The following is a 22,647-nucleotide window of genomic DNA, read 5'->3' on the forward strand; positions in this document are numbered from 1 at the left end:
CCCATTCCTCCCTGTCGCAATGGGAGTGTAAGCAAATCCCATGATACTCTCGCCTGTCCGCCCGCCCACGCCAGTGTTATAAGGTGTGACCTTAGAGTGTTAAAGAAGTGCGATGTTAAGGGAACAGGAACATTCGTGAACAGGTACAGAAACTTAGGTAGAACAATCATTTTAGCTAAGGCCAGTCGACCGGTAAGAGACAGGGGGAGCTTCGACCATATTTTGACCTTCTCTTCTAGCCACGTCATGGCTCTCCCATAATTTAAATTCCCGATCTCCTGCACATCCCGACTAATCCATATTCCCAAATATTTTACTTTTTCTACCTCCCACTGTAACGGATATTCGGAGTCCAATCTAGGCGTGCCTTCTGTTAATGGGAATATTACCGACTTCGACCAGTTAATGGTTATCCCAGCTAATCCCCCGAATCTGATAAATTCCCTCAAAACAGGGTCCAGATTTTCTTTCGGGTTGGTGAGGTAGAGAGTGACGTCATCCGCATATAGTGATATTAAAAGGCATCTCGAGCTGAATCCAATCCCACGCGCCGTATGGTGTTGGCGTATACGCGCAGCAAGCGGCTCCATCGCTATTGCGAACAATAGTGGAGAGAGAGGACACCCCTGTCTGGTACCTCGGGATATTGAGAGTGGGTCAGATAGCAGCCCATTAACTTTGATTCTAGCCCTGGGTTAATTGTAAAGTAGCCGTACACTATTAATAAAGAGCGGACTGAACCCCATACGTCCTAAGATTGTGAATAAAAAAGGCCACTCCAAGGTGTCGAATGCTTTTGTGGCGTCAAACACCACTGCAGCTTGGACCTCAGGATGCAAGTAATGCAATACTGAAAAAATGGTACGCAGGTTGTGCGACGTAGAACGCCCCGGAATAAACCCGGATATGGGCAGGCAACGCCACCATGGGTAGCAGTGGCTGTAGACGATTAGCAATCAGTTTCGCTTATATTTTGACATCCACGTTAATCAGTGAGAGTGGCCTATACGAATCCAGCTGTGATTCTGGTTTCCCTGGTTTTATTAGCGTAATTATAATGGCTTGCTTGCCTCATGGAACTAGGTAACACTCCCGTTTCCAGGGCTTCCCCATAAACCTCTAGCAGCCGTGGCGCCAGCACGTCAGCGTAAGCTTTGTAAAAAGCTGTGGTCAGCCCGTCAGGGCCCGGGGCTTTATCGAGGGGTAAACTTTTAATAACCTGCGCAACATCAGCAGCGGTGTATGGAAGATCCATGTATTTCCTGTGATTATCATTGAACCAGGCAAGTGCTATTGAATCTAAAAATGATTGCATGCCCTCAGGGCAGTCATTCAATGTGGCTTTGTATAAATTAGCGTAAAAGCCTGAGAAGGCTGCCAAAATCTCCTCCCTCCCTCTAAGCACTTCCCCAGCCGCAGTGTGGATCTCATGAATAAATGTTGCTGCTCTGGGCTCCCTCGTCATGCCTGCCAGCGTGCGGCCCAGTCTGTCTCCCTCCCCATACCTCCTGGCCTCTCCATACTTTCCCAGGAATTTGACCTCCCGTTGCGCCTCCTCAGAATAGTCTAATAATTTAGCTTTGATTGAGCCAGTCACCTTCGGGTCCCCTGTGGTATAGAATTCGCCTTCCAGCGCTCTTATGCTGGTCTCCAACGATGCGAGTGTCCCCCTGATTGCCTTGAGGACTCCTGCCTGTCAAGCTATACACTTCCCTCTGATCACTACTTTAAAAGCCTCCCATAGTGAGGCCTCGGTGTCGACCGAGCCCGTGTTCAGATCAAAGTATTCAATGATATCAGACCTCATTTCTTCTTTAAAGGCTTCGTCTAACAAGGCATGAGGTGGAAGGCGCCAAGTAAAGCTCCCCCGTGGTGCGCCGGGAAGTGCCAAGCGCAGCATACACGGAGCATGGTCCATAAGTGATCTGGGCAAGTGCTCGGCGTCCACAGACCAGGTGGCAACATCCCTGGTCACCAGCCAGTAATCCAGCCGGGACCATGAGCTGTGGTGATCAGAAATGCACGTTCCCTCCTTCAGCTGTGGGTGTCTGTCACGCCCAATGTCAATTAGATCCCCATCTGCCACTATCATTCTCAGTGCAGCGCTTGCCGCCGGGTGCAAGGCACGGGCAGTTCCCCTCCTGTCCAGAGTGTCATCTAGGACAGCATTAAAATCTCCACCCCATATTACCGTCGAGCAACCAGCCACCCTGATCTTGGACCAAATGGTGTGGAAAAAATCAGGAGAATCAACATTAGGACCGTATATTGCCACGAGTGTCACTAGGGAGCCACTGAGTAGCCCCTGCACCAAAACATAGCGACCCTCAGGGTCCACCTGTGTATACCTCTCCCTCCAATCCAGCCCCTTCTTAATCAGTACGGCCACCCCTCGTGCATAGTTAGAATACACCGATGAGTAGATATGACCCCATCGATTATGGCGGAGTGTCTGTGAAGGTGTAACATTCAGGTGCGTCTCCTGCAATATACATATGTCTATGTTATGCGTGTCAGATAGGCGTGGACTAGTCTCGCTTTCCTGCCGTCATTCAGCCCCCGGATATTCCAAGTAAGACAATTTAGAGTGCTAACAACCATAGGCTAAATTCTCCTTTGCAATCGTTGTACCTACCCCCACTGTGCGATAATGCGGCCCACTACGAAACAGTTTGTCCAAAGCGTACGTCCAATCCTGGCATTAAACAAATACATGACCCCCTATCCCCTCCCCACCACCCACTCCAACCCCCCAACCAGGTTGTAGGAACTCCCCCCTGAAAAAACCAAAACGTAGAAACCACTTTGTGACAATCGGGATCCTTCCCATGGGGGCGCAGCAACACTGGCACACTACCTTGCTTCATGCAAGGTGGCCAGGAGGACTGTCGGGGGGTTTGTCCACACACAGCCCGCTATGCATTTCATAGTCTATCGTTATGCTGATGCGATCTATAACGTGGCGGGCAGATCCTCTCTCCACAAAATACAAGACTCCAGTCTGCATAGACCCCCCGGGCCGAGCGCGAAGTCAGAGTCTGTTCGAGTTAGTCATTGTCAATGAGATTGGCGTCCTCCTTCCGATCGACCTCTCAGTGCCCCTTCTTCTGTCTCCCACCTGCTTGTTTGGCGAACTTTCGTGCAGCCTTCGCCTCCGTGAAGAAGTCGGATTGCCCTTCGATCGACACCTTTAGCTTCGCCGGGTATAACAGTGAGTATGTGATCTGTGCTTGTAGCAATATCCGCTTTGCTGGGAGAAACTCACGCCTCGCCGCCTGCACCGCCGGGGTGAAGTCCGGGTAAAAGGAGATGGTATTTCCTCCGTGCGTGATGCTACCTTTCTCCCGTGCCTTCCTGAGGATAAGATCCCTGTCCTGATAGTTCAGGAGTTTCGCTATTATGGGTCTGGGCGGGGCGCCCACAGGAGGTCGCTGGCCCAGTGACCTGTGAGCCCTCTCCACTACAAAGACCAGGGAGAGGTGAGGATCGAACAGCTCATGCAACAGCTCTGTTACGTATGACTCCATTTTTGAGATGGCTGTCGTCTCCGGAATCCCCGTGATGCGGAGGTTGCTGCGTCGCGACCTCGCCTCTAAATCTTCGTTTTTAGCCCGGATGACTCGCAGGAGATTGTCCATGTGAAGTAGCTGCTCCTTGGTCTCAACTTGGAATTCGTGGTATTCCGTATGTCTGCCTTCCAGCGCATCCAGACGTGTTTCGTGAGTCGCCACCCGCGACTTTACAGAGTCCAGCTGCGCGGTGAGGGTGTCTAATTTGGAGTCGATGTTGCGTAGGCTAGATCTCATTTCCAACATTAGAGATTTCAGGTCCTCCCCCTGTGCTCCTACCTGAGACTCCTGGGATTCTCCCTCCCGTGCATCGTGTTCCACCTCGGCGTGACGGGAGGCGCGCTTGCTATCAAAGTTCAGTTTCGGTTGTTTGGCGTCGTGCTTTCCCATGATTGTCTCAGCGCTACAGATCCGGTCAGGAGATCCAATCCAGCAGCGTCCCAACAACGGATCCCACTATTGTTCGACTCCTCTGGCACAGGAACGCGTCGGCAGCACCAGACCGCCACAGCCGTGCCAAGATACCTCCACAACTCCCTCCTCGGGTTGTGAATCCAGCCAATCCACCTATACAGTTATCCAACTAGGGGGGGCAGGCAAAGATCTCATCTGCAAAACCCCAGGTCCCACACGTGGCCACTACGCACCCAGGGCCTCAGCTCCTCCGAAGTGGCAACGGCGGGGCCAGGAGTGGCGGCTAGCAATTCTCCAGTTTATTCAACCGTGCCCTCGACCTCGTGTGTCCCAGTTCCTCCCGACACCACCGCTGTCCAATATCCTCAGGGTGAGGCCTCAACACGGGGGCACTAACTCTATTGGCAGCAATGGGCTCCCCGGTAACCGGCTTCGTAAGCTGCACCGGCGCGGGGGGGCACAGCAGTCACTCGCCAATTTCCCTCAGCCCCCACAATGTCTCCCACCTCACAGGAGCGCTCCTCCGCAGCCACCTCTTCAGCTGCGCCGGGCCTGCCAGGAGTCGCGCCGCAGCCCCAGGCGCCGCCGATCACTCCTACCGATTGCTCGCGCTCCGTTTCCTCAGGGGGACGCAGCTGCCCGGTCTTCCAGCTCGCTGTGTAATAGGCAGCCCTCCGCGTGTATTCCTCCGCCCCCGCCTGTGTGGGAAGACAGCGGGAGACTTAGCTCTCCGGCAGCAGACCCACGCCTCGGCCGCAGCCACGCGCTCGATTAATTAGCCAAAAACACAATTTATATAAGGGTCACAGGGGAAATTTAGTTTAGGGACTAGTACACCTCCAATCCCCAAAAGATACTACGACAACTAACAGAAGGTGCAAAGTCCATTCATGGAGAACAGCAAGCCACTACGAGCTGTGAAAGAGTGCAAGAGACTCCTCAGATAGTTAGTACATCACCTGGCCGGAGTTAAGAGTCCATCAGCCCACCCTTACTGGCGGAACTTCGTCATCTGAGACTCTAGGGAATCACGGTCTGGGCCCGCAATATCGAGCCAAACGGCTCTGCTGGGTGCACAGCCTAATGCTTCCCGAAAAGCAAAAACTCCTGCCAAGGTGTATATTCAAAACCTGAGGACTCCAGTGATGTGCATTGCTCTAGTGTGAATGTGAATTAAAAATAAATACCTGGGCAAAAAAATATGTTTATTAGGAATTGTCCAGGTGTCATATCTAAAAAAACCTATAGTCTTGAAAAAATAGACTATTTCCAGGCTCAGTTTTATAGGGTCGACATGTTTCAGCCAGTGTGGTCAACTGACCCGGCTTTCTTCAGGACCAAAATACGGTGGAGAAATAAAAGCTACTGCAGGGTAAACACATTAATTGTGAATTGTGAGCAACAAAATTAAACAGTGAAGGTGCAATCGTCATTTGTGGCGATAGCCACCCTACCGGACAAGCAATCTCGTGCTTGGACGTAAGAACTATGTCTTCTTTCCTAGAGAGAATCCGGAGAATCAACCGTCAGAAAAGACATCTTACACATAAATCACAGTAATCATGGCCGCTATTCAGCAATGCCCATTAAGCACTGCTTTCTCTACAAAAACCACAATGATGGTTGCATATAAACAGAATTACATTAAAACTGTTATGAACTCACCCAGCCTTTTGTGGGAGAAACGCCTCACCTCACCCGGCTGACCGCTCGGAGATGGAGGCACCGCTCTGTTTAAATGTGAGGGCAAACAGACAAGTTGCATATTGATACTTATCTGTCCAGACTCTTCACACATACCTTTAAACATTCTAATAAACCTAAAAGAACTCAAACGTCAAAGACCTAGAGAAAACCCCATGGACACACTACTACAGGTAAGTCAAAAGATGTTCCTTAAAATTCCGTCATTTTCAAGTGTAATAGGGTTCAAGAAAAGCCATATATCTTATATCTTATGCAAGGTTTGGAATAAGTAGTTGTTAACTATGTTTCTATTGACACCAAACACACATTCCCAAAAAACTTTTTGTTTAAATAAAGATGAACCTAGAGTTTTGAGCAGAGTTCAACTCGGGAGGTGTAATCAGGTAACTTTTAAACTCAAACAGAACACTCCTTATCAAACAAAAATGGACCATTAACCAAAGCACAAAAGCCCCTTTCTTTACCTGTCTGTCGGTACTTCAGACCAGCCTACGAGCTGTCTGGGAGGTGGCGGCAGGAAGGGAAGGGGTCCTTAAATACCCACCTTAATTGCGTTAAAAGATTCAATTGGAATCAGGTGCAGGTGCGTTCGTAGTACCAGCGCGACCATTAGGCATACGGAGCATGCGCCCAAGCTCAGGACACGCGTCTCCAAACATGCGCGCTGCACGAACCAGCCAGATAGAGTGTATGCGGCCGGCAACTCCACAGGGCGCATGCGTATTAGAGAGCTCAAGGAGACGCCAGCATCACGTCAATCAATACGCTGCAAAACAATTGAAAATCGAATGCTGTAGCCAGCCTATCGTCAATGGCAGGAGCGCATACGCGTCACAAACCTTATGCAGGGCGCAAAGCCCAAGACGCTGACTATGGTGTATGCATCACACAAAAGTAGATTGTACCGCTGGAGTGTCCCGAACGGAAGAAATGCATACACGTTCGGGGACCCAAAACGGGCACAAAAATACTCGTTACGGTACATGCATGCCCACAAAAACGGTGGAAACCTTATATCGAGTGCCCCAATTCAATTCTATTGGTACGTGGTAAATGAACCCTCAAGAACCTCATGGCTTCATACCCGCGCATGCGTGCTGGTGTCGAGGCTGACTAGTTGTTTACAGTGACAGAGTCAGCACTAGCCATAAACGACCAACAGCATACACAAAACCGAACCACTCTATTGCTAGTTTTAACAACCTGCAAGATTAGCTCTTATACCGATGGATCTTATATAGCGGTAACTGTCTACACTTAAATAGAAATAAAGCAGCTACCATTTCTAGGCTAAATATCTAGTGCGGTGTATGTACAGTATGTACAGAAGGGATGGAACCAGAGGACCTGACCACCAACAGATTTGACCACCAACAAACAGCCTCTACACACTAGATAGAATGTTAACATGTAGCCAACAGCGAAAACCAGCTACTGTTGCCCAAACCATGCTAACAAACATTGTCCAAGAGTGTCATGACAAATCATAGTGATAGTCAGTGCGTAAAGGGGGCAGATACCGCAATGTGAACGTGTCTCTGTGGGATGGAGTCAGAGTACTCCTATACACAACAGGGCAGATATCCTATAAGATCAGATATCCTATCAATCGTTAAGAATATCGTATGTAATGAAGTCTCTGATGAAGTGTCTACATACCAGTAGGTTCTGAGACTGATAATTTACAAACCAGATATCAGACAGAGGCCCATGGTATACTGTCATTAAGGCCGTGTGTGTCTGTCTGTCTTCAATTTGAAAATCCACCTCTGCTCTTTGGAAAATAGAAACCTTGAAATATCTGTTACGTGCTGGGGAATGAAAGGACGTTCCAGCACAAGCCACCTCAGATCATCGGCCTTATGTTTTTTGGCCAGAAAATGATCTGTCAAACATGTGGACTGTTTCATGCATCGGATGGTGCTCTTGTGCTCACTTATGCGGAGCTTAACTTTGCGTGTGGTATATCCGATGTAGTGCAGCGTGCAAGGGCATGTGATCATATAAATCACACACTCCGAATTACAGTTTGTGTGGTTGTGTAGTATCCAAGGAATTCACTTCTCTCCTTCGATAGCTATCACCCCAAGGCCCTCTGGGAGAATCTCCCCGTGGGTCAGTTCCTACGTGTGCGGAGGAACTGCTCCACTAGGGATCTTTTTACAAACATGCTAAAGAATTAGAGTCAACTCCGGTCGCGACAGTACCCTAGACGCCTGGTGCGGCAAGCATGGAAGAGAGCGTCGAACAATAATCGAGATGCTTTGCTGGATAATAGCACTCCCAGGACCCCTAGTGACAGGCTTACCTTTGTAACTAGCTTCTGTACCCTGTCCAATCGATTACAAAAAACAGTACGGAAACATTGGCATATACTCAATGTGGCATCTGAAACATAGTTGACAACTACTTATTCCAAACCTTGCATAAGATATAATATATATGTCTTTTCTTGAACCCTATTACACTTGAAAATGATGGAATTTTAAGGAACATCTTTTGACTTTACACACACACTGAGAGGGGGACAAGGAGCGACAATTAAAGAGTAGGTCCTGTACCAATGCTCCTAAGATAATTCCACATATAATAGGGTAGCAGTTCCTGAGAAAGACAGTGCCAGTATGGTCAACTGCCTGAGGGGTAAGAGACAGAGCAACAGGGAAAATAAGAAAGAGGTTTGTGAATGTGGATGTGATGTAGACCAGATACTGTATCTGGCCTACATCACATCTTTTGACTTACCTGTAGTAGTGTGTCCATGGGGTTTTCTCTAGGACTTTGACGTTTGAGTTCTTTTAGGTTTATTAGAGTGTTTAAAGGTATGTGTGAAGAGTCTGGACAGATAAGTATCAATATGCAACTTGTCTGTTTGCCCTCACATTTAAACAGAGCGGTGCCTCCATCTCCGAGCGGTCAGCCGGGTGAGGTGAGGCGTTTCTCCCACAAAAGGCTGGGTGAGTTCATAACAGTTTTAATGTAATTCTGTTTATATGCAACCATCATTGTGTTTTTTGTAGAGAAAGCAGTGCTTAATGGGCATTGCTGAATAGCGGCCATGATTACTGTGATTTATGTGTAAGACGTCTTTTCTGACGGTTGATTCTCCGGATTCTCTCTAGGAAAGAAGACATAGTTCTTACGTCCAAGCACGAGATTGCTTGTCCGGTAGGGTGGCTAGCGCCACAAATGATGATTGCACCTTCACTGTTTAATTTTGTTGCTCACAATTTACAATTAATGTGTTTACCCTGCAGTAGCTTTTATTTCTCCACCGTATTTTGGTCCTGAAGAAAGCCGGGTCAGTTGACCACACTGGCTGAAACATGTCGACCCTATAAAACTGAGCCTGGAAATAGTCTATTTTTTCAAGACTATAGTTTTTTTTAGATATGACACCTGGACAATTCCTAATAAACATATTTTTTTGCCCAGGTATTCATTTTTAATTCACATTCACACTAGAGCACTGCACATCACTGGAGTCCTCCGGTTTTGAATATACACCTTGGCAGGAGTTTTTGCTTTTCGGGAAGCATTAGGCTGTGCACCCAGCAGATCCGTTTGGCTCGATATTGCGGGCCCAGACCGTGATTCCCTAGAGTCTCAGATGACGAAGTTCCGCCAGTAAGGGTGGGCTGATGGACTCTTAACTCCGGCCAGGTGATGTACTAACTATCTGAGGAGTCTCTTGCACCCTTTCACAGCTCGTAGTGGCTTGCTGTTCTCCATGAATGGACTTTGCACCTTCTGTTAGTTGTCGTCGATTAATTAGCTGCCTCCTCCACGGTGCCAGGCAGCAGCACAGCATCAGTCCCGCAGATGTCTCGGCCCGGTCCGTCCGCAGCTTTTCTGGCGAACAACGCCGGTGTCACGATCCCATCAGCGCAGGATCAGGTAGGTTTCGGCGAGTCTAGATCTCCCCTCAGTGTAGGATTTTGAAAGGATTTTCTCCCGGCCGGCGGAGCGCGCTCAGCAAGCGGCCATTCCGCTGCGCAGCTGGCCACGCCCCCCCCCCCCCCACCCCCCCAGTTTTTGAGTACATTTGACCTGACAGCAGGCTACTGGCAAATCAGACTAGCTGAGAATGCAAAGGCCAAAACTGCTTTCTCAACCCCAGGAGGACATTATCAATTTGTGGTAATGCCCTTTGGCTTGAAGAATGCACCTGCCACTTTCCAAAGGTTGGTGAATCAAGTCCTTACAGGGCTGGATGACTACTGTGCAGCTTATCTTGATAATATTGCTGTCTTTAGCTCCACCTGGGAGGATCACCTGGTCCACCTGAGGAATGTTTTGGAGACCCTGCAAAAGGCAGGCCTCACTATCAAGGCCACTAAGTGCCAGATAGGGCAGAGTAAGGTTGTGTACCTGGGCCACCTAGTCGGTGGGGTTCAGGTTCAACCACTGGAGAGCAAGATCCAGACCATAAAGGACTGGACTCCTCCAATTACCCAGACACAGGTCAGAGCTTTCTTGGGCCTGACTGGGTACTACAGAAAGTTTAAGAACTATGGGTCCATTGTGACACCAATTAATGACTTGACCTCTAAGAAGATGCCAAAGAAAGTTCAGTGAACAGTAAGCTGTCAGAAGGCATTCGATGACCTGAAGCAGGCCATGTGCACTGCACCTATTCTGAAAAGTCCAGACTACTCCAAGGAGTTCATTGTCCAGACAGATGCTTCTGAGTTGGGTGTGGGAGCTGTTCTTTCACAACTGAATATAGATGGTCAAGACCAGCCCATTGCTTTTATAAGTAGAAGGCTGACCCCTAGAGAGAAACGTTGGTCAGCTATTGAGAGGGAGGCCTTTGCTGTGGTTTGGGCCCTGAAGAAGCTGAGGCCATACTTGTTTGGCACTCACTTCAAGATTCAGACAGACCATAAGCCCCTCTTGTGGCTAAATCAGATGAAGGGTGAAAATCCCAAACTTCTTAGGTGGTCCATTTCCCTACAGGGGATGGACTTCACAGTGGAACATAGACCTGGGACTGACCATGCCAATGCAGATGGGCTCTCCAGATATTTCCAGTTAGAACATGAAGACTCAACTGGTCAAGGTTAGTTTAATGTCCCTAAGTTTGGGGGGGTGTAGGAGAGTAGGGTCTGCTTTCTATGTTCACCCCCACTTTTTGCTTTTGCTTTACTGGTTTTCGACTTAGATGTGGCTGTGGGACTGCTAATCAGACCCACAGCCCAGCTGTTCTCTCTAAATTAATACTATGTACTTTAGGTACATAACCCAATTGGTAAGGATCACCTTTTCAGACCCTGTACAGAGCACCTTAGGTGCCAGGGCATAGGTGTACCCTAGGCCTACCAGGGGATGCAGCATGTATTATGCCACCCCTGGCTGGCCTTCCATTATGACACAACAGGCTGATCACTCAGCTGGGGCAAGGTCATGTAATCACCCCTTGCTTAGGTGTAGTATTCCTACGCCTACCTTATATATAGACACATGTGTACCTATCAGTCACTCCTATGGCAGGCCTTAACAATCCTGAAGGCAGAGTGCTTGGTAACATGTGAGATGGTGCTCTAGCATGAGTTTAGCCTGTCTGCAGCTTTCGGAACCATGTCCTTATAGCTTTTTCTATGATATCGCCTACCATATACTCTTAAAGTGCCTTATAATCCTCGCGGTTATGGTAACTATGGTTTGGCTTTATCAAAACATGTCGTGTAAGGTGTCTAACACTTTGGAATACTACCACCACACCGTTTCTGGCAGTAAGGATAGTATTCCTCCCTTCTCGAGGGAGAAGACATGTTGAGTACCTACTTACGCGGTTAAAGTTAACCAGAGCCCCAGCATCACAAAATGGACGCTGCTGCCACGACACAAGTCTGACCTCCTGCTGCTGGGAGTGATCCCGGCAAGGGAGGCTTGGACAATAGGTTTCCTGCCTTGGGAGGTGCTAGCACCACCCCAGACGGGCCTTAGTGTATTGGGGCAGGGAGGGATGAATGAAACGAGACATTGCCTGGGGCACACAAGGTGTTCCATGCATAGTCCAGTTCAAACCGGTGCTGGGGCACTCCAGCCCCAGTCCTGGCGCGAAACTGGACAAATGGAAGGGGGTGTAACCGCCCCCCTCCCAAGTCCGACCCATAAGGCGTGACCTAGCAGGTAACCCAGCCTCCCAGATTAGTATAAGAGTGGGAGCTGAGTCCCTAGGACTTTCCTGAAACCTGGACTTGAACAGAAACTCTGGACCTTCGACATTCGACTACGGAAGAAGACTGAAGAATCTCCCTTGTGGCCAAGGAGTGGCCACCCTGTGCAAACAGGCACCATCAAGCATACTGCCTTTTGCTTTGCCTAAAGTTCTACGAGGAACCGGCTGCAGAGCCCGACCAGCGCCTTGACTTCCAGACTTCATCGACCCTGATCCACATCCACAGCAAAGCTGAGATCCGTGGAGGCGACGAGAGACGTGGGACCGGCTACCTGGGAAAACTGGCTACTAGCTTCCAGCGCAGCTTCTGAGGCATCCTCGAAGTTGTGCTTTGGGGATTGAGAAGCCCCAACCCCGAGCACCATCTACACCGAAGATCAGCCCTCCACACTCCACGAGTTCTGCGTGGGGCCCTTCTGCATTTTCCTGCTCGACGCGTCTGTCCGGTTACTTGCCTGTTGGCTAGTAACCTCTGTGACGACGAACCTTTGACTTTCCACCACTGGTTTGGCTCCTCCAGACTGGCTCCTGCTTCCCTGTGAAAGAGAAGCACCTCAGGCCTCCCTGGTCTGCAACAGAAGCGAATCCTTCATTCTGCATGGGTTGCGCTTGCCAAGGCTTGTTGTGTCCCAACTCGACATCGACGCCGCCAACAGCAAGAGCCCTCGTGGGACAGCTCGCCTCCTGGTTCTGGTCGTCCTCGACGCCTCCTGGTGCCCGTGGCTGCTGCGACAAGCTTCACCTCTTCACCTGCATCTTCACGACATCGCCTGGTGCCTTCCTGGTTCCTTCCCGGCTCCTGGATGGTGACCTAGACTCTGTCCTCTCTGCTTGCAGGTACCCTCCTTCTTGATTCCAATCTTGAGATTCACCGGACACTCTTCACTGACTGCCTGTCAGCATCTTTTCTTCAGGCATCCATAGGAGTCAACAACGAAACCCGATGCAAATTCACACCTACGCACCCGCAGCCTGTGGGCTAGGTCAACTGAGTACTTCGGTGCTCACAAGGGTATTGACTATCCAAGGGTCTAGTTTCCAAGTTTCCAACTCCTAGCTCCTTCAGAAGTGTCCTAAAACTCTAAAGTCGATAGAAATAGTACAGTTTAGAATTAAACTCATTACGCGTGAGTGTTTACACTCTGCACCTGAATCCCGTGGGCCTCCCACTGCCTAGTAACTGGTAGTATAGTGTAGCCCCAGCGATTCCCTAGGCCTAACCTGTGTTCGTGACAGTGGTTCTTATACCACTTACTTAGTATATGGTTTGCGTGGCCCCTAGGGCCTAACTGTATTACTTACCTGTGTGACTTATGTATGCTTAAATAAGACTGTGTTGTACTTACCTCGAATCTCATAAAGAGTGCTGAGGGTATTTTGACTAGAATAAATACATACTATTTTTATATATCTGTTGTGGTGTCCTTTCATTTGGTATACAAGGGATTGCAAATGGTATCACAGCTGGCTTCACATGCCATACAGAGTTTAGCCTAAGACTGCTCTTGTCCATGCTACCACTAGGATAGCTGGTCTATAAGGTTGACTTTACAACCAATCACCATAAGGGTTGTTTGGACTGATATAAGGTGTACACTAGAACTAGTGACATCATACATCAGGCCAACTTCTCACAGTGTAGTTCGCAGTTTACCTTTGTATATTTTTTCCGACAGTATCACAAATGGGGGACTGGGTGTTGGCAGGACGAACCATCCTGGCAAGATGGGTGGGACAGAGCTGTGCACAGCCTCACTTGCACTTTCAAAGGAAGTGCCTCAGCACAGACACTAAGAACTTCAGGCTAGCCTTTGGTGACTCCAGGCATCCTGGGACCAGGGCAGCGAAAAAGAAAATTGCAGCACCAAATGTGAGGAGAAGTCTGGAAGTTTATCCAACTTCAAAGCTGGCACCAGGGATAAATATTGGACCTTTGGACCAAGACTTCAGTACACTCCCGGACTTGTGAATACTATAGAAGAATGACTGCCCTACTGCCAAAGGACTGTCCTGCTGCCGGCAGCCTGCCCTACTGTCTGAGAAGGAAAACTACACCTGCTCCCTTCATCCCAGGCTACCTGGAGTGATCCCAAGAGTCAGTTGACTGACCTCCTTTTCAGAGCTATAGGGACATACAAGCTCCAGAGGCCCTCCTGCAGCTGCCTAGTTGACCTACTGCAACTGGACCTGCCTAGACCTGCAACTGGACATGCCTGAGCCCAGCTAGCCTCTTCTGGAGTGAGTTCCTAATTCCCAAGAGGCGACTCCCCAGGTCCTGGGCCCCTGGTTGGCAGTAGAGTGCCCTCCTCTGATCATAAAGGAGAAATCTTTACGTTTTGGATACTTTGTGACCGCGAATGAGTCTGTTCGCGCCACGATCTCTCAGCCCATGACGATGTTCAATGCGAAGCTTTGGTGAACCCAACTCTTCACGCTAAAGCAACTGTCAACGTGAGATCTGCACATTGCGCTACAGCATCACCAGCCCACAGTGACAGCCAATCGTGAAGCTCCAGCAATGACTGTCCGCGACACCCGACAGGATTTTTGTGATACGGAAATGACCATCTGCGATGTCCTGCCGGTTCTTCACGCTACGGCAATGAACATCCTCGATGCTCTCCCTGCTCCTCACGGCCTCTCTACCACGAGCTCGACTGTTCGCTCCAAACTTTAATGGGTACATTTTCAGCAGGATTAACCTGGTCCCTGTACCAGACTCGCGCTCCATTGCGGCCGCCTAAACTTGAGACTTTTACCCAGTGTAACCTGGATGAGCACCAGTGATGCGTTGTGCTTTTAGGTGATATAACTCCTTAAATCTTTGAAATTGCATAACTCCGTTCTACTGATTGGATTTCTGTTGTTTTTCCATCAAATAACTTAATACATTTGACTCTAGTTTTGTAAGTTCCTATTTGTGTGCTGCACAACTACTTTACACATTGCCTCCAAGTTAAGCCTGACTGATTGTGTGCCAAGCTACCAGAGGGATAAGCACTTTTGCGGTTCACTCTTATAAAGATTGTGGTTTTTGCTTGAGTAGGTTTTCACCCCCCTCAACCAATAAACCAACAGGGTGCTGATTGAACTTTTGTAGTTTGTCTTACTTTTGCATAGTTGGTTGCATTTAGGGGTGGATGTTGATGGAATGGGCGGGTTAAGGCTGTAGATTGTGGTGTTTTCCTTGAAAGGGTAAGTTGAGGGTGGGGGCTGATTGAAAGGGTTTATAGCTTCAGTTTTACTTTTTAATGGTTGGATGTGATTCGAGTGGATGCTGAGGGTGTGGTGGGTGTAAAGGATGTAGTTTGTTGTGCTTTCCTTCATAGGATGCCTTGAGGGTAGGGACTGATTGGAAGGGTTTGTAGTTTCAGTTTGTTCTACTTTTACTTAGTAGGATGTGTTTAGGAGTGGATGTTGACTGTATGGCGGGGTAAAGGCTGTAATTTGTTATTGTTTTGCTTGGTGAGATACATTGAGGGGTGGGTAATGATTGAAAGTTTGTAGTTTCAGTTTGACTTTTTAGTGGTTGGGTGTGTGTTTTGTGCTTTCCTTGACAGTATGCATTGAGGGGTGGGTGCTGATTGAAAGTTTGTAATTTCAGTTTGTTCTACTTTAGCGTGGTAGGATGTGTTTAGGGGGTGAGTGTTGATGGTAAGGGCTGCAGTTTATAAGTGTAATTTCATTTATATAGAGCTTACTACCCCAGACGAGGTGTCAAAGCGCTTTTTGGCGAGTAGCACACTACTCCACAATCCAAAAAGTATTAGTGGTGAATTAGTATAGGGAAATATGAAATTAATTTGAATGGTGGGCATGTGAGTGTTAGAGGGATTGAAAAAGATAGTGGCGGGATGGAAGAAGGAAGGGTCTACAAAGTGTTTATTTGGAGATCATGGCAGCAGAAGCCGGTTTGGGGTGAGTAGAGGGGAGCGGGGAAGAGTCTGAGGGAAGGGTTTAAAAAGGCTTGTTGGAGAGATCCCATTAGTGAAAGAGGTTTGAGATGATGCAAAGAGGGGTAGAGGAGGGACGAGTCTAGAAAAGGCTAGTTTAGGGATCATAGTAGTGGAATGGGGTTTGAGATGAGTCAGAAAATGAAGGTAGAGGATATATTGAGAGAGGTTTAGGGTGAAATATAGGGTAGTGCATTAGAGATGCTGAATTATGAGTAACGTGCTAAATAAAAAGATACACAAGTTCATGGATGGTATATATGTACAGGGAAGATCATTTAGGTAGATTTAAGTAGCATTTAATATACTCCGGTTTCATGTGTTGCTGTACTTTAAGCTAATGTATTTGTTTTTTATTATTTTTTTGTTTTTAATTAATCAACAGTGAAGCAATTGTAGATAGTTATGATAAAAATGTACTTATTTATTAAGTTACCTACATACATGTTAAATATAGAATAAAATAACCATTAGTAATATTTACATTTGTTAAGGAGACCTAACTAATATCGATATATTTATAAACCTAATTATTATACACGTTTATACAATGGAATACACATATCTAGGTACAGATGTATAATCCAAATAAATGCTTATACACACAGGGATATGCTGTATATATATGTTTGCGTAAGGTGGTTATGTGGGGAATAGCCAACTCTTGCGTAGTCTTCTGAAGATAAGGTGGTTGTCCATGGATTTATGTTTCGGGTTAAAAAGTTCATGTATTATTCTCGATGGAATGCGTTGATGGGCAGGTGTTCATTGAAACTTTGTACTTTAGCGTGGTTGGATGTGTTTCTGGGTGGATGCTGAGGGTATGAGGGCGGGGGGGGGTAAAGGTTGTAGTTTGTTGTGCTATCCTTATCAGGATGTGTTGGTGTGGGTGGGAGCTGATTGACAGGGGTTGTAGTTTGTTTCTTGTACTGTTGCTTGCTGAGATGCCTTGAGGGTGGGTTGGGGCTGATTGGCAGGGGTTGTAGTTTGTTTATTGTACTGCAGTTTGCTGAGATGCATGGAGGGTGGGGAGGATTGACGGGTTTTAATTTGCTCTGCTGCTTTTCTTTGCTGAGATGCATTGAGGGTGGGGGTGATTGACGGGGGTTGTAGTTTGTTTCGTGTACTGTTGTTTGCTGAGCTGCATTAAGGTGCGAGGGGCTGATTGACAGGGGTTGTTGTTTGTTTCTTGTACTGTTTGCTGAGATGCATTGAGGGTGGTGGGTGATTGACAGGGGTTTTAGTTTGCTCTAGTTTGCTCTCCTGCTGTTTGCTGAGATGCCTGGGGGGGGGGGGAGTTGATTGCCAGGGGTTGTAGTTTGTTTCTTGTGCTGTTGTTTGCTGAAATACCGGAGGGGGGTGATTGACAGGTGTTGTAGTTTGCTCTCCTGATTGCTGAGATGCCTTGAGGGTGGGGGGGGGCTGAGTGACGGGGGTTGTAGTTTGTTTCTTGTACTGTTGTTTGCTAAGATGCATTGGGGGGGAGGGGGCTGAGTGACGGGGGTTGTAGTTTGTTTCTTGTACTGTTGGTTGCTGAGATGTCTTGTGGTGGGAGGGGGCTGATTGACTGGGGTTGTAGTTTGCTCTCCTGCGGTTGTTTGCTGAGATGTATTGAGGGTGGGAGGGGGTGATTGACAGGGGTTGTAGTTAGTTTGATCTCCTGCTGTTCCCTGCTAAGATACCTTGAGAGTGGGTTGGGGCTGATTGGCAGGGGTTGTAGTTTGCTCTGCTGCTGTTGCGTGCTGAGATGCCTTGAGGGTGGGTGCTGAAGGTATAAGGTATTTGGGGGAGGGGGGTAAAGGCTGTAGCTTGTTGTGTTTTCCTTAACAGGATGTGTTGAAATGGGTGGGGGCTGATTGACAGGGGTTGTCATTTTTCTTTTACTGTTGCTTGCTGAGACGCATTGAGGGTGGGGTGTGATTGACAGGGGTTGTAGTTTGCTCTGCTGCTGTTCTTTCCTGAGATGCATTGAGGGTGGGGGTGATTGACAGGGGTTGTAGTTAGTTTCTTGTACGTTTGTTTGCTGAGCTGCATTGAGGGTGTGGGGTGATTGACAGGAGTTGTAGTTTGTTTCTTGTACTGTTTGCTGAAATGCATTGAGGGTGGGGGGTAATTGACAGGGGATGTAGTTTGCTCTCCTGCAGTTGCTTGCTGAGATGCATTGAGGGCGGAGGGGGTGATTGACAGGGGTTGTAGTTTGTTTCTTGTACTGTTGTTTGCTGAGATGTCTTGTGGTGGGAGGGGGCTGATTGACAGGGGTGGTAGTTTGTTTCTTATATTTTTGTTTACTGAGATGCATTGAGGGTATGGGGTGATTGACTGGGGTTGTAGTTTGTTTCTTGTACTGTTGTTTGCTGAGATGTCCTGTGGCGGGAGTGAGCTGATTGACAGGGGTTGTAGTTTGTGTCTTGTACTGTTGTTTGCTGAGATGCATTGAGGGTTGGGGCTGATTGACAGGGGTTGTAGTTTGCTCTGCTGCTGTTGCTTGCTGAGATGCCTTGAGGGTGGGTGCTGAAGGTATTGGGGGTAAAGGCTGTAGTTTGTTGTGTTTTCCTTGACAGGATGTGTTGAAGTGGGTGAGGCTGATTGACAGGGGTTGTCATTTGTTTCTTTTACTGTTGCTTGCTAAGGTGCATTGAGGTGGGGGTGATTGACAGGGTTTGTACTTTGCTCTGCTGCTGCTGTTTGCTAAGATGCCTTGGGGGGGGGGTTGATTGACAGGGTTTGTAGTTTGCTCTCCTGTTTGCTGAGATGCATTGAGGGTGGGAGGGGCTGATTGGCAGGGGTTGTAGTTTTCTTGTACTGTTGTTTGCTGAGATGCATGGGGGTGATTGACAGGGGTTGTAGTTTGTTTCTTGTACTGTTGGTTGCTGAGATGCCTTGAAAAGGGGGTTGGGGTGATTGGCAGGGGTTGTAGTTGTCTCTTCTGTTGCTTGCTGAGATGCATTGTGTGTTGGTGCTGATTGACAGGGCTTGTAGTTTGCTCTCCTGTTGTTGCTTGCTGAGATGCATTGTGGGTTGGTGCTGATTGACTGTAGTTTGTTCTTCTGTTGCTTGCTGAGATGCATCGAGGGTGGGGGCTAATTGACAGGGGTTGTAGTTTGCTCTCCTGTTTGCTGAGATGCATTGAGGGTGGGAGGGGGTTCATTGACAGGGGTTGTAGTTTGTTTCTTGTACGGTTGCTTGCTGAGATGAATTGAGGGTGGGTGGGGGTGATTGACAGGGTTTGTAGTTTGCTCTGCTGTTGTTGCTTGCTGAGATGCATTGAGGGTGGGAGAGGGCTGATTGACAGGGCTTGTAGTTTGCTCCCCTGTTGCTTGCGGAGATGCATTGTGGGTTGGTGCTGATTGACAGGGGTTGTAGTGTGTTCCTCTGTTTCTTGCTGAAATGCATTGAGGGTGGGGGTGATTGACAGGGGTTGCAGTTAGTTCTTCTGTTGCCTGCTGAGATGCCTTGAGGTGGGTGGGGCCTGATTGACAGGGGTTGTAGTTTGCTCTCCTGCTGTTGCTTGCTGAGATGCATTGTGGGTGGGAGCTGATTGACAGGAGTTGTAGTTTGTTCTCCGTTGCTTGCTGCGATGCCTTGAGGGTGGGTGGGGGCTGATTGTCAGGGGTTGTAGTTGGTTTCTTGTACCGTTGCTTGCTGAGATACCCGGAGGTAGGTGGGTGGGTGATGGTTGACAGGGGTTGTAGTTTGCTCTGCTGCTGTTGCTTGCTGAGATGCCTTGAGGGTGGGTGGGTGCTGATTGGCTGGGGTTGCAGTTTGTTCTTCTGTAGCTTGCTGAGATGCATTGAGGGTGGGTGGGTGCTGATTGGCTGGGGTTGCAGTTTGTTCTTCTGTAGCTTGCTGCGATGCCTTGAGGGTGGGTGGGGGCTGATTGTCAGGGGTTGTAGTTGGTTTCTTGTACCGTTGCTTGCTGAGATGCCCGGAGGTAGGTAGGTGGGTGATGGTTGACAGGGGTTGTAGTTTGCTCTGCTGCTGTTGCTTGCTGCGATGCCTTGAGGGTGGGTGGGGGCTGATTGTCAGGGGTTGTAGTTGGTTTCTTGTACCGTTGCTTGCTGAGATGCCCGGAGGTAGGTGGGTGGCTGATGGTTGACAGGGGTTGTAGTTTGCTCTGCTTGCTGAGATGCCTTGAGGGTGGGTGGGTGCTGATTGGCAGGGGTTGCAGTTTGTTCTTCTGTAGCTTGCTGAGATGCATTGAGGGTGGACGGGTGCTGATTGGCAGGGGTTGCAGTTTGTTCTTCTGTAGTTTGCTGAGATGCATTGAGGGTGGGCGGGTGCTGATTGGCAGGGGTTGCAGTTTGTTCTTCTGTAGCTTGCTGAGCTGCATTGAGGGTGGGCGGGTGTTGATTGGCAGGGGTTGCAGTTTGTTCCTCTGTAGCTTGCTGAGATGCATTGAGGGCGGGGGCTGGCTGGATTGGGACACAGCCCGTCTCCCTCTCACCCTGCCTTGAGTTCTCTGCAGCTCCCCCTGCAGGCCCCCCAGTGACTTCCTCTTTCTTCTCCCCTAGTGGTGGGCACGGCCAGTGACCTGCTGGGACTGGACTCCTTCCTGCTGTCCGAGTCGCTGACCCAGAGGTCCATGATCCTCCGAGGAGAAGAGATCAGCTCCCCCCTGACCGTGGAGCAGGTAAGAGGGTTCAGTGCGGCCTGCTGACCCCCCTCGTCTTCTTTGGGGGGGGGGGTCGTTCTTCATGCCCATTAGTGAGGTCTACGTCTCTCTCTACCCTAGCTGCCCCATCCCTTCCTTCTGTCTGTGCCCCCTCTGTTGAAGGCCTTCTGTGCCCCTGGCCTCTTCTCCCCGCCCCTTTCTCTTCCCCCGTCTCTCTGACAGGTTTTCATTTATTTATTTATTTTGTGTTTTTATATAGCGCGGACTTTACCCGAAGGTGTCAGAGCGCTTCACAATAGGAACAGTAATGATACATGAGGAGTAAAATTACAAGTGAGCATGTTACAAAAGCAAACGTTACGTTACATGAGGCAATTGTGCAAGTATCAAGAGCAAGGTGTTCTATCTTAGTCACTCAGAAGGGCTTTGCCCATCCTTTGTTTGCCTCTCGCGCCTCTTTGGAGGATGAGGCCGGGGTCTTGATGGCGGGTGCCCCACTGAAGTCAATATAGGTGAACTGTTTTGGGGCGTGAGGAATGCTCCAGACAAGGTCACTGCGGGGCAGGGGCGACTTCAGAGTCCATGGAAAACATTTTGTATGTTTGGAAATTAATTTTGGACGTGTTTCTCCTTCCAAAGGAGGATGAGTTGACTTTACAGCGCCTGTCTTTCACTCCACCCCCTCCGCCCCGTCCTCTCCTGCTCCTCTCCGCCTCTGTCGCTGTATTATCCACCCCTCTCATCTCATGTCTGTGACCTTAAGTCTTCCCCCTCTTGGTGGAGCCTGTTGTCTGCCTCGCCCTCTCAGGTTCTCTCTCTTCCCAGCTCTTCTCCTTTCTCGTCTCACCCTCGGTGTCACCCATCGCTGCCTGTCACACACCCTTGTTTCCGTCCCCTGTCTTCTCTTGTCCCACCTGTTGTGTCGCCTATCAATGCCTATCACACACCCTTGTTTCCACAACTGTCTTTTCTTGTATCACCTGTCATGTCGCCTATCTCTGCCTGTCACACACCCGTGTTTCCACCCCCTGTCTTCTCTTGTCTCACCTGTCATGTCGCCTATCTCTGCCTGTCACACACCCTTGTTTCCACTCCCTGTCTTCTCTTGTCTCACCTGTCATGTCGCCTATCTCTGCCTGTCACACACCCTTGTTTCCGTTGTAGGAGAGTAGGGTCTGCTATCCTATGGTCACCCCAAATTTTTGCTTTTGCTTCACTGGTTTTATGACTTAGTGTGGCTGTGGGCCTGCTAATCAGACCCACAGCCCTGCTGCTCTCTCCCTAAATTACTGCCAATGCACACTAGGTGCATTACCAATTGGAACTGGTTCTCCTTGTTGGACCCTGTAACAGTGTACCCCAGGTACCCAGGGCATAGGTGTACCCTAGGCCTACCAGGGGCTGCAGCATGTATTATGCCACCCCTGGCCTGGCCTCACTATTTGACACAACTGGCTGATCACTCAGCTGGGTAAGTTGGTGTAATCACCTCTTACTTAGATATAGTATATCTATATCTAACCTATATGGACACATGGTAACCTATCAGCCACTCCTATGGCAGGCCTTAACAATCCTGGAGGCAGAGTGCTTGGTTTCATGTGAGATGGTGCTCTGGCATGAGCTGAGCCTGTCTGCAGCTTTCGGAACAACGTCCTTTAGCTGTTTCATGATATTGCCATACCATATACTCTTAAGTGCATTATATAACTCGCGGTCAAATGCTAACTTTGGTTTGGCTTTATCAAAACATGTCGAGTAAGGTGTCATACGATTTGGAATACTACCCCCTCGTCACTTCTGGCGACGGGGATAGCATTCCACCCTTCTAGAGGGACACGACATGTACCTAACCTGAAACCCGGGTAAAGTTAGACAGAGCCTCAGGATCACAAAATGGATGCTGCCACCACAGACACAAGTCTGCCCTCCTGCTGCTGGGAGTCCTTCCAGCTTGGGAGGTGTGGACAAAGGGTTTCCTGTCAGGGGAGGTGCTTGCACCACCCCAGACAGGATTTTGTGTAGTGGGTTAGGGAGGGCTGAATAGATTGAGACATGCCTGGGGCACACAAGGTGTCCCTGTGCATATGCCAGTTCAAACCGGAGCTGGGGCTCTCCAGCCTCAGTCCTGGCGCGAAACTGGACAAAGGAAAGGGGGTGTAACCACCCCCCTTCCTGGTCCCACCCAGAGGATGGACCTAGCAGGTA

The 22,647-nt window shown here is 48.9% G+C and overlaps 1 protein-coding gene across 1 annotated transcript in view; it reads left to right on the top strand.

Annotated features, from left to right (window-relative positions):
• LOC146859468 (unconventional myosin-X-like) overlaps positions 1–22,647 on the top strand; it is an 869,852-nt gene that overhangs the window by 435,371 nt on the left and 411,834 nt on the right. The window contains exon 11 of the mRNA XM_085650190.1: positions 20,339–20,457. Coding sequence (XP_085506316.1) covers positions 20,339–20,457 — 119 coding nt within the window. The remainder of the gene's footprint in view (positions 1–20,338; positions 20,458–22,647) is intronic.

Source organism: Triturus cristatus, chromosome 3_2 (assembly GCF_964204655.1).
Source record: "Triturus cristatus chromosome 3_2, aTriCri1.1, whole genome shotgun sequence".
Classification (NCBI taxonomy): Eukaryota; Metazoa; Chordata; class Amphibia; order Caudata; family Salamandridae; genus Triturus; species Triturus cristatus.